The 11,538-nt window shown below is 48.8% G+C and overlaps 2 protein-coding genes across 2 annotated transcripts; one reads left to right on the top strand and one right to left on the bottom strand.

Moving 5' to 3' along the window:
• Nucleotides 1–233: 233 nt before the first annotated feature.
• Nucleotides 234–617, top strand: LOC120700933 (phosphopantothenoylcysteine decarboxylase subunit VHS3-like). The gene has a single exon (XM_039985129.1). The coding sequence runs from the start codon at nucleotides 234–236 to the stop codon at nucleotides 615–617; it is 384 nt and encodes a 127-aa protein (XP_039841063.1).
• Nucleotides 618–5,811: 5,194 nt separating this feature from the next.
• LOC120700932 (leucine-rich repeat extensin-like protein 5) lies at nucleotides 5,812–10,437 on the bottom strand. The gene is made up of 5 exons (XM_039985128.1): nucleotides 10,378–10,437; nucleotides 9,463–9,477; nucleotides 9,025–9,177; nucleotides 5,924–6,253; nucleotides 5,812–5,838 (listed from the first exon to the last, which is right to left on the bottom strand). The coding sequence occupies exons 1-5, from the start codon at nucleotides 10,435–10,437 to the stop codon at nucleotides 5,812–5,814; spliced, it is 585 nt and encodes a 194-aa protein (XP_039841062.1).
• Between the last annotated feature and the right edge of the window lie 1,101 nt (nucleotides 10,438–11,538).

Genomic DNA, 11,538 nt, shown 5'->3' with positions numbered 1-11,538 from the left:
TTGATGTGGCACCTTCATTCGATGATATAATATGTCGAGTAAATTCATTATTCAAAGTAGAAAATAAGCGTATAGAGTTAAGGCTTTGTGGTAGGTTTGATGCTGGAAAGGAAAGGTCACACTATGTGATGATGCCAATTGGTTGTGAGAATGATTTGTTGTTTTACAAAGAGTTGGTCAGAGGTTCGCAAGTGGGTTGTGCAGAGATAGTGGTTGATGTGTGCAATCATAGTATGGATGCCCCTGCTGAAGATAGTGATGATTACCCCATTGAACATGTAACTCAAGAAGCCATTTCACTGGATCATGATTCCGATGCACCCGAGGAGGAAGATAAAAGTTATGGTGATGATCTTTCTCATGACTCAGATGATGATGACAGTGGTGATGAAATTGGGTTTGACACATGCCGTGTAAACAATATTTTTGATGAAGACGACTTTGACAATGAGGAGGTCGATGATGATGACATATCTCAGGGCTCGGAAGAAAATGAGGGTGGTGAAGACGACAATGATATGGTACTTCCAGAAACAGATGGGACACATATTTGGCAAAGACATCTTCGGGGTCTGAAGGTAGATCCTCGATGTGGGTATCGTCCAATGCAGCCTTGAGCTTTAGCCGTGTGTTTTGCTTCAACCAGTCCATATATATATTGAACTGGGCCTCATGGTGAACAGGGCCACCATAAACAATGTTGTTGCCTCGACCATGCCAAGCATTCACATATGCAAGGTGCTTCTCCTCCCAATTTTTGGCACCCCGCTGCTTCCGTCGATCAGTTCTACATATAATGTATGCAAGAATTAATGTAATTGCAAAACATGCAAATATTTTCCATAGAATGAGATTGCAGAAAATAAATAACCATACCCGTGCAACTCATGGCTAGTATTAATATACTCAGGCGGACAAGACTGAAGTATTCCAAATTGGCGCATCACCTGATTTGGAAGGTGGTACTCAACAATGTAATAGCAAATAAGAGGGCAAACTGAGCGCCAGTATTTATTATCCCTCATGCATTGCGGACTAAGATTCATGTTTTCCACCTCCATGCGATTGTATGGTTGCCATTCAACCTAATACGACATGTTCAATATGATTACAACAAATTGAGGACTATATATTACATGAATTGCGGTAGAGGAGGTGGTTATAGACTTACGTGTATAACATTTAGGCAATCAAGGGCATTGCTGTAGTCTATGTACCGCCTTCCTAGATTATCGTGCACGGTACCAATATTGTTCCATAACCAACCCACTGTAGCCACAGCCTCTCCCTCATATAACGGCGTAACCTTAGATATAACAATAAATAATGACATTAGCGAATTTTGAAGATTACTCAAGCCTAACAACAACAATGCAAAAGTAATGAACAAATAAAATACTTACTCCATGAGCATAACGCTCCGGCCGGCCAACAGGAAGGCGCTCCCACATCCACAATTGCAATAGGTAAGCACAACCACCAAGATTTGCACTATCTTTGCTCCGCCTACAAGCATCACACAGCTGACGGTACAACCACCCAAGTGTTGCATTCCCCAGCTGAAAGTGGCAATGTTGTCCCAGTCTTGACCAATTAGTTCTAGCCACATCCATGAGATTGTGTTCCCGCTCGAATCAGGAAATAGAAACCCGGCGATCAAATGCCATAGCCATGCCCGAGCGAACCTAGCAACCATCCCGCCATTAGCATCCGCTACAGGTGGTGTACCAAAATGTTGTGTCAACCAAGCTGAGGTCACTCCCGTAGGCCTCTTATCCTTCGTGTCTTCCGGTGGTTCGCGTGGGTGCACTCCAAACAACAGCTCCACTCTTTCTCTCCATCCTTTTGGACAGATGCTACCAGTTACGGCTCTACCATCTCTACGAAGCCCAAATAGCATTGCCACATCTTGGAGTGTAATTGACATCTCACCGCTGGGAAGGTGGAATGTGTGTGTCTCAGGCCTCCACCGGTCCACCAGAGCTGTTAAAAGTGGAATGAGAGTTTGCATTTCTTACACGCATCTTTATCCAATAAAATCCCTAAACCACACTTTACCTTCTAGAAAATGCAAGTTGTGTTTTTAAGCTAATATATAGGTTGCAAGCACACTTTGGCCCGACATAAAATCACAAAAATTATCAGAGCACTTATTCAGGATCAAATGGACCAAGTGTAGCCCAAGAACTCAGTTTCGACCACTTAAGACAGGCCAACACTAACGGAGTTAGGACAAAGAGGCCCAGGACAGGCTGCTGGACGAAGCTGGGTGCGGTTGGCACCACTGGCAGGCCGGCCGACCAGCCTGGTTGGCCGATCTGGCCCACGGGCCCCACCGCCTCAACTTTGCCACATGTCACCTCCTCGTTGAATGCATAAGGCGGTTCTACAAGCTTCACCCCGTGGCTCCCTGCTATAAATACAAGGGGGGGGGGGGTTGGAGAATATGACACACACCACATTACCTCTCCTCTCTTGCTCATCTTGCATAGTCTTTTGGCTTACTAGAGTTTAGGAGAAGTATAGGAGTCATCGAGTCGCCGGATTTGCTCGGGAGTTCTGGTATGGGTTCATCTCTAGCTCTCTCTTGTAATATTCGGTTGTTTGTAATAGAATTAGACTATGGTTACCGATATCTGCTTGAAGTATGTTCTGAGTTATCAGATATATGCTTCTTGATATGGTTGCGCTATTGTTCAATGCATGCATTGCATGATCGCCCTGTGCTTGCGATGGTTAACATATCAGCATTAGAACTCTATCAACTGCTCCAGTATTCGTATGTTTGCTCTAATGTGATGTCTGTCCATCTGGAGGGTGGGGGCTCTGCGCTGGACGCTAGAGTATCGCTTATTAGTGTAGATATGGTGTCTAGATTAGTTAAGAGTTGCTGGATGTCAACTATACCCATAGTTTGTAGAGGTAGCCGGTAGGTGGTGACAGCCCTATTTGAGCCCTAGTAATCCTCCGCGTTCAGTATGGGGGGTAGGAGGTGCATAAAGCCGCCAGGGTGTACGGGCTCCTCCCGTTGCTTCGATAGCGGTCTCCCTGTTGTGTAATTTAATCTCTGATGATCTAACCATAAGATGGCATAGATATAGCTAGCCTAGCACAGTTGACTCGAGCTCTAACTTCTGCCTTGCTCCCAGTATAGAGCATCCTTTATCTTTTCTTTTATTTATTTATCCACAGGGTAGTTTGTGTGTGTGTCACACTACATCGTACCATGTTATATATCTTACCCCTATTTATGCATGAGAATATCCAATCTAGATAAAGTTCATTAACTAGTCTATATCTCTTCCCTCACCGCCTTCCCTGCGGAAATATAAATGACAGCCCGGTATACTCTCAGGTAAAATGCTACAGCGATATTTCGTGCACTTGCGGATTTATTCGTGGTTCATGAAATACTGCCACCACAAATTGGCGTCTACGGGCGTCATCGCTGTTTTCCCGGTGGTGACGTTGGTAGGCGCCAACACGCGCCAAACCATCACAATCTCTCCCCTCCGTGCCAGACTGGTGCCACTCCTCCCCTTTGCGCTAGACGGACGCCCCTCCACACTGCTCCTCCCCTCACGCCAGCCGCAGCAGGCCGTCAGAGCTCCTCCCCTCCACACCGGCCACCACAACTCCTCTCCTGTGAGCTAGCCCACCATAGGGCTTCATTCGTCAAATCTGCTGCAGTCGCGCCCTCCCCGACCAATTCCTCTGTGGACACCATTTTTTGGCATGTGTCAATCTAATGGGCAAGCAGCCGATGGAGAATGGGCAGACGCTAGGTTGAATGAAGAAAGGAAGGCATTGGGCCTTTGGGCTAGAATGAGCGTTGCAGCCAATTAAGCTAAGGAACGAGCCAACAAGATCTTGTTGGCAAGTTATCTTTTAGATCCTGTTATAGTTTGTTTAGGCAAGTGTGTTTTCTTGTATTTCAATTCAAATCTCGTCGTATCGTCAACAGGGTCTAGGGTTAGGCTTTAAATAGCTGACCTCCGTCATTTGAAAATTTTGTCAACCACATCCAAACAAAACCCTACTTTTTTAGCACATCTACATTCATGTCGATGGTTTTGCCAAAACAATAGTTGTAGTAGATTTTTTTCCTTTACCATTTCTTCTCAGGAGGTATGTTCCATTGCTCGTTGAAAAGTTCCGGGTAGAGTTGCATAGATGGGTTCAGGTTGACAGCGCATCGCTTCTTCCTCTGTCTATAGCGCTCAAAGTTATTGAGCACGTTAGATACGTCCAGCGGGGTCTAACTGTTCACCAGCTATAGAACTCTCTAAATTCATCTGGCGGGGGTTTAGTCTTCTCACCAAGCTATCGGTAGAAGTTGACGATTTGTTAGATTAATTGACCCGTTAGTCTAGCTTGTCGTTGTTTTTACCAACAGTTTCGATGTATGCTTAGATCTTGCTAGATTTGCTCATTTAATCTAGTTTGTTTTAAATTTACATCACAAATTATCCATCCTAGATCTACTTGCTATCGGCTCTTTTTGTGTCATCCTGACCATAGCCGATTGGAGTCAGATCTAGGTGTTGTCTGCAGGTTGCGTCATCACAGGCGTGGCTTGCTTCTCCCACGAATCGGATGGACGATAGCCGATCCGCATATGACACTGATATCGGATGGCTAGCTGATAGCCCCCATAATTTAATATTTACCTTTTTTGTCAATTGCAGGTCAAACTAAAAGGCACGCCGAGCGCACCTTACGTGCGCCGATTGGGTTCGGTGCGACGGAGCAAAACAGATCTTGTCCTTAATTTCCCATGTTATGGTCAAAACCCCCTGAAATCATCTTGTCCTTTCATCAAGGCACTTGACTGGGTCCGAAGTGAATGTCTAATTCCCCATGCCTATAAGGTCTTGATCTAACTTTTGTTAATTGTTAATTATTCAGAGACCTTGCAGGCATATACCATTTGACTCTAATTGTTTACATATTTCATCAACACAACGCTTTATTAGGAGCATATACTTGTACCGAGTTTTCTCTCTCGGTGCTTACGACTCCATTGATTCGATCTTATATAGAGCAATTCAAGCACTTGGTAATTAACTTTCTAGTAGAGTTAAATACGGATATGTGATGTATATTATTACTAGCAGGTCAGTTCATATATATATATTTCTCCACAGATATCGTTTTCACTAGCTAATGAAGCTGTGTGGTAATTCCATATAGAGATCCAATTTTTCAAGCGCTAGCTAGTACCTGTGAATGCAAATCACACCTTGACGGTCTCGAGTCAGTAAATATATATGGCACAAGTTGGCCCTGCTTGACCCTAATTAACTCGCGCATAATATTCCGAATGAAAGCGATCGATCCAGACACACACGTTTACAAGTAAACGGAAGCTAAGGGTGATCGAGGTAAAGTCCTTAAAAAACACCAGGTAAAGTCAAATTAATGACTTGACAAAAATAAAAACGAACACAAGTTCACCTGCGTACGCTCTTCTTGTATCTTGCCACGATGTCGCTCATTGTAATGCATCTCCATGAGAGGGTAGCGCGGGTGGTGTGCCATCTACATACAAAAAAGTAATATATAATAAGCAATCCCTTTGTTTCGTCAGACTTGAACTATGAATATTGGTTCATGAATGTAGCTGCATGTTGTAGTCATGGTTCATGAATGTTTCAAAGGTTCACACTCATGACTCAACCCTGGCCCTTTCAAAATTCCAAAGCATAGCAATGGCCCAGGGAAAAAATAGGTTTAGGCATAGTAGGCTAGACTCATTGAGGGAAAAATGAGCACTGGAAAATTGAGATGGAAAATTGAGAAAAATAAGGTTTAGCCGTAGTAGCAACTACCAACATTCTGATAATTTATTAGCAAGTAGTAGGTATAATCAAGCATGAGCACTGGAAATTTGAGATGGAATAACTAGAATCCTCTAACTCACCTCTGTAATGGAGGGAACCAGGGGCAGATCTGGATCCGGCGGCACGAATGGCCCTGGCGGAGGCGGCAATGGCGGCGGCCGGTGGTGGCTGGTGCTCCGAAATGGCAGCGGTAGGGGGCGGGCCGTGCAGGGCCCCGGCGGCCGGTCCACAAGGGGCACGCGGGTGTATGGCGCCGGGGGCCGGTCGCCAGGCCGCGGGTGGGGGGCGGCTGCAGGGCGGGCGGCAACGCCGGCCACGGGCAGGGGAGCTTGCTGCAGTGCTCCGGCGGCCGCAGGTGTCGAGCGGCTGGGTGGGTCGCGGGCGTCGGTCGGCTGGGTCCCCGGGTGCTCCTGGACACAAGATAGAAGATAGGGAAGTGAGGAATTGTACTAGAATTTCTCGGTGGGCCGAGTCAAAATCAGATGAGTTGTGCCACGGCGCATGGCGCGACTTAGTCGCGCCAAAGCATGTGGTGCGACTCCGCCTTGCCACGTCATCTGCCGCATCGCGCGTGTGCCAGCGTGGCAGCTTGGTCACGCCAAAGCATGTGGCGTGACCCTTCAGTGAGTCACGCCACGTAACTTGGCGCGACCAAAAGAGCTACTTTTCAAAAATTTAGATCGGTACGGATTATTTATAAAATATTAGATTAAAAAGGATTAAAATAAAAAAAATCCCATGCATGCCACGTGCACGGCGCTGGCCATTCCCGTTCGTGCTAGACTAAACGGTTGACCGGCCGGCTCTGATCCAGATCGAGATGATTATATATATCAAACCCACGTTCTAATTTTGTAGGTACAATCAACTAATTACTAAATAAAGTTTTAGTAATACTCGATTACTGAACATCATTTTACTAAATGTGATTCAGTAATTCGATAAATCGGTTCAGTAATTTCTGATCAGTTCGGTCAGTAATTTGATTGCTGAGTTTATAAACCCTACACCTAAGCTGTAGAATATATATGCCACTAGAATTTAGAAAAGAAGTAAGCTAGATCCACACACACGCATGCAATCACGCACGTACGTGCATTGAGGTAAACGGGTTGAAAACTAAACAACCCTAGGTAGAAAATAAAGTTGTTCGACGCCGTGTGAGGCCGGGCGGCCGGCACTCTTCATGTTGGAGTGCCTACTCAGATCCATCCAAGTAGGTAATTAAGCTCTGCCTGGATCGGCCGCCTCATGCGCACCGTACCTCGATCACGTCTTTGAGAGCATCTTTTGATCTTTTTCAGTTTGTTCTATATGCATGATCGACGCGCTGTTATGTCAACGGCTGCCTGCAATTTTAATGCATACGCGCGGCTTAATTAATTTGGTTTAAAGTTTTGATGAAACTACCTTGACCTTTTCCAACTAAAATACGCCTTGTGGAACATGTGGTTCATATATACTATGGTGGTGAGATCGAGGAAGGGTGTACTTCCCGCCATTTTTACTGCTCCTGCCACCGCCGCGGCCGCCGCCGCGCGCCGTGGTTTTGTGTGTGCTAGGCTGCCGGCGGCTGTGCGTAGCGACTCGTATTTGCGTGCGGGGTGGCGTTATTAAATATAATGTCCGATCCCTCATCAGTTGTCGTCGAGCACTTTGGCCCATGGTGATGCATGGCATGCATGAAGAAGGTGGTTTCAGCGCAGTAGTTTAATTTCATCGTCGATATATCATGGGTCACGCTATTTTACGGGCGACGGTAGGGAGCCTTCTCCATGGTCGATATTCCGACTGTTTTTTTTCATTTATAGTAACTTTTTTATCATTTTCTGATAAAATGTTTGGGAGAATTTTTCCGAAGAAAAAAGGTTGAAGAGAGGCTGAAAAAAATTAGTGACAAAAAAATTGAAAGAGAAATATTTTGAGATAAAAATCGAAGAAAAAACTTTTTCATCCAAAATCAAAAAAACTTCGGGTGAAAATGTTTTGTAAAAAACTTTTCCATCAAAAATCAGAAAAAAGTTTGGGGAAAAAGATTTGTAAAAATAATTTTACATCCAAAAATAAAAAAAATAAAAAAAAGTGCCGCTACCTTGGGAGCTCGCTGTTGCCAGAGCGGTGGAGCTGGCCGTAGCTGGGGGCGAGTGCCCAGAGGAGCTCTCCGCCGCCGCCCTGTCGGGGCGCCCGGGGATCGAGCGTGCTGTCGTGCCGCACATGGAGCTCGCCTCGGGAAGCCCGCCGCGGGACCCCGCCGCCTCCACGGCTCCGCCCAGCCGCGCCGCCGCCCCGTCCCCGCGCTGCCCCGTCCAACCGCCGCTGCTCCGGCCAGGCGATGCAGGCGCTGGATGCAACAGCGAAGATGAAAGAGAAAGAGAGAAAGAACCGGAGGAAAGGATAGAGCTGCTGCTTGATGTGGAGTCCACCACATGCACCTCTGTCCGCATTGGAATCGACCGGGATATCGCTTCCGAGCGGGCGACTGTAAAACCATTATTGGGATATATCATCGGCCGACTCTACGCTACCTGTTTCAAATTATTTATTTTTTAATTTTATTGTAAGTTAGACTTGTCTAATTTTGATTAAATTTTAAAAAGGTACTAATATCTACAACATCAACAACCTTGAGAGTAACTAGGGACCCCGCGTTGCTCCTAGCGGGCGACTCAAGAGGCACCCGAGTTGCCGCCGCCGCCGCAAGCCTCCTCCTCCCTCAGCCCCCGCACTCGCCGCCGCTCGAGCAGGTCTACGCAAAGTCTGTTTAGCTGCAGGGACAGCGGCGGCGAGGCCTCCTTTTCTTATTCCCCCCGAGTTCCGCGAGGCTTGGTGGTGTTTCTGCAGCTCGACCACCGGCGGATGGACTCGCCCCAAGGCTGGATCTGCCGGCTCCGGGGTATACCCAGTCGGAGCCGCAACTTACAGCACGGCGGGGCGCTGTGGGCGCCTAACGTGGTTGCCTGGAGACGGCGTCGGTGAAGACAGCTGGATCCGGCATCCCCACGCCTAGATCTGCCATCTCTGCCCTGTCTCCGGTGTGCGATGGGGCTCATGGAGGACGGCGGCGCGGAGGTGGAGCCGGGAGGCGGCGCAGAGGGGGCGCCTCACGTGGGGCTAGATTTGTGCAGCGTGGGCGGCAGTAGACCGGTGGGGGCGCGGCCTCGGGCGAGCCACAGGCTCGTACAGGGGCCCTCCTAGGCTGCGGCGGCGCCGGCCAGCTCCTCCGGTGTGAGGTGGTGGTGGCGGTCTCCTCCGTCCTCGCCTTCCTCGGCGTGGTGGCAGCGGCGGTGCCAACCTGGGCAAAATTCGGCACCTGGGTGGCCGGATTCAGCGCTCCCTGTGAGAGGATACGGCAGACATAGTAGTGGCCATGCTGCCAGTTAGGGACAAGGGAGGCTCAGTCCTAGCGGCTGGATCCAGTGCCCTGGCTAGGGGGCAGCGCCCATGGTGATGCCAGTGGCCGGCCGGAGCAGTTTGGATGCGTGCACGGTGGCGGAGGCTTCGCCCTAGGACTGCTTGTCGACGTGCATTGCCTCGTGGTGTGCAGGTTCTCAGGCGAAAGTCTAGCTTGTGCCGGTGACGATGGTTCCATGGGCATTATTTTTCTTGTTGAAGGCATTACCGTGAGGACCTCAACCTGCAGGGACAGATTCAGGTGAAAACCAAAGAACCGACTCCCTAGTTCGGGCGGCGGCAACATCGTAATGTTACTCTCCTCTTGAGGCGTCGTCTTGGAGCAATGGCAGTGTCTGATCTGCTGGCATGGTAGAGATCGACTCAGTGCGGTTTCTAGATCACAAGGTGTCGGTGTCCGGACCTCGCTCTCTAGCACCAACTAGTAAATGTGTTGTGTGTCCCTGTCTCCAGATGGTTGATGCAAGAAGAAACACAATGACACGGGGTTTTATCTTGGTTCCGGCCGATGAGGCCATACGTCCAGCAGAGGAGTGTGCACTGTATTGCTTGCACCGAAGTGCTCGTAGTAGGGGATACAAGCTGAGGCGAGAGAGGGAGAGAGGCTCCCAGGTCTCTTGGTGTTCTAAGAGTGATTGAGGCGAGTACCAATATCAGTGGAGCAGGTACGTGCGTTCCCGTCGTTGTTTGATCCATTCCCCCCTCCTCCTTTTATAGACTCAAGGAGGTAGGGTTACATGCATGGGATCAGTGAGGTCGTCTACTTCTACCCCTGTAGTCCGGGGGAGAACAGTTGGTCTTCCCTGTCGCCGAGCACTCTGGGGCATGGCGCAAGTCATAGTCATCGTCCTTGCGAATCCTTCCGCCCATGCCCGGAGCGCGTCCTTGTCCTGTGGCGCCAGTCAACAGCATGGTGATAGCTGTAGAAGTGCGCCGAACCCCACGTCGGATGAGGTGAGGCGTCGAGGGTGTTAAAGGCGCCGGCCTGGCTTTGGTCGAGGTTCGTACTGTGTTCGAGGGTCGTTGCCCATGCCCTCCGAAGGTCCTGCAAGGGAAAAAAGTACAAGGAGTAGGCAGCACAGTGGTGGAGGCGTCAGGCAAGTCCGCACAAAGCTCTGCAGACCTGCCCTGTACTGGGAACAGCAGCACAGTAGCGGACGCAGGTTGATGAGACGCCGGTCATATCCGCTGTGCAGCATGATGGCCGACGCCAGCTGACACCACCTGACACCGCCCGATTCCCGCCCGTGCTATGGAGTAGTTGGCGACCCTTCGGGTGGTTGGGCCGTCGCTCCAGTCCGCCGAGGGCGGTCTCGAACGAGGCGGAGATTGCTCCTGCGCCGAGGCCCCGTAGAGGGCTCGACTAAGGGAGCCTCAAGCGAGGCGGAGTCCGTCCTCGCATTGAGAGGCCCCAATGGGCGACCCTTGATCGAGTCAGAGATTGCCTTTGCTTCGAGGATCCTCGGCAGGGGCCCTCGAGCGAGGCGGAGATTTCATCCACGGTCAGCGAGGCCTTAGGGGGGCCGTATCGTGGTGCTGGGCTGTGGGCCAAGCGCATCTTGGGCTTTCCGTACCTAAAGAGGCTTCAGGCGTCCGAGTTCGGGAAGGATCTGGCCAGGGTGCCGGATTATGTTTTGCGCGTGTTGAGGGTGTTTTAGCCCAGGGTTGGGGTGCCCCATAGTTATGGTACCCGACACAAGGTGACCGGAAGACACAGAAATGTCGACGATCCATATATCAAGAGTTTCTAATAAGACAATTGATGCGGGATTCTTGTAGACATGAGGACCAAAGCAAGGTTGAAGGAAGGATGTAGAAGGTGTTCAAAGCTTAGTCTTTTTTTTATGTCTTCCTTTCTTGTCTTTTGTGTTTCATGGTTGGAGACTTGGAGTCTAAGTACGCATGTAAGTTTCTGGCTTCGTGGCCAGATGTATTCTTTTGTGGTCGTAGACATTCACCTGTGAATGTTCAAGACCGGAGTTGTGTCCCTTAATTAAAAAAATCTACAACATCAAATTGGTTTTATTAAATTTACTATGAAATATATTGATTATATTCAAGGTTATGTAAGACGATATTAATTTTTTTTACCTCTGCCGGCCTCTCTGACACCACGAGGCACGAGCACAAACTAGGTAGAGTTACGGAGTCTGGTTATTGTTGTATCAAAAAAACGGTGGGCTCCAATCCAACACTAGATAGATCATAGATGCCCGGCATGTGTTACTCGCAAAAAAAAAAATAGATGCCCGGCATGTGGCTGTCAACCCATTAACGTCGCACA

This window comes from Panicum virgatum, chromosome 3K (genome assembly GCF_016808335.1).
Source record: "Panicum virgatum strain AP13 chromosome 3K, P.virgatum_v5, whole genome shotgun sequence".
In the NCBI taxonomy this organism is placed as follows: Eukaryota; Viridiplantae; Streptophyta; class Magnoliopsida; order Poales; family Poaceae; genus Panicum; species Panicum virgatum.
This window is presented reverse-complemented; position numbering and strand designations above follow the sequence as displayed.

Coding starts and splice junctions, on each gene's coding strand:
- LOC120700933 (XM_039985129.1), top strand. CDS start 234: ATGGATGCCCCTGCTGAAGATAGTGATGATTACCCCATTGAACATGTA.
- LOC120700932 (XM_039985128.1), bottom strand. CDS start 10,437: ATGACCGGCGTCTCATCAACCTGCGTCCGCTACTGTGCTGCTGTTCCC. Junction 6,254..9,024: donor CGCAGCCTAGGAGGGCCCCT/GTACGAGCCTGT, acceptor TCTTGTGTCCAG/GAGCACCCGGGGACCCAGCC. Junction 5,839..5,923: donor TGGTTCCCTCCATTACAGAG/GTGAGTTAGAGG, acceptor ATAAATTATCAG/AATGTTGGTAGTTGCTACTA.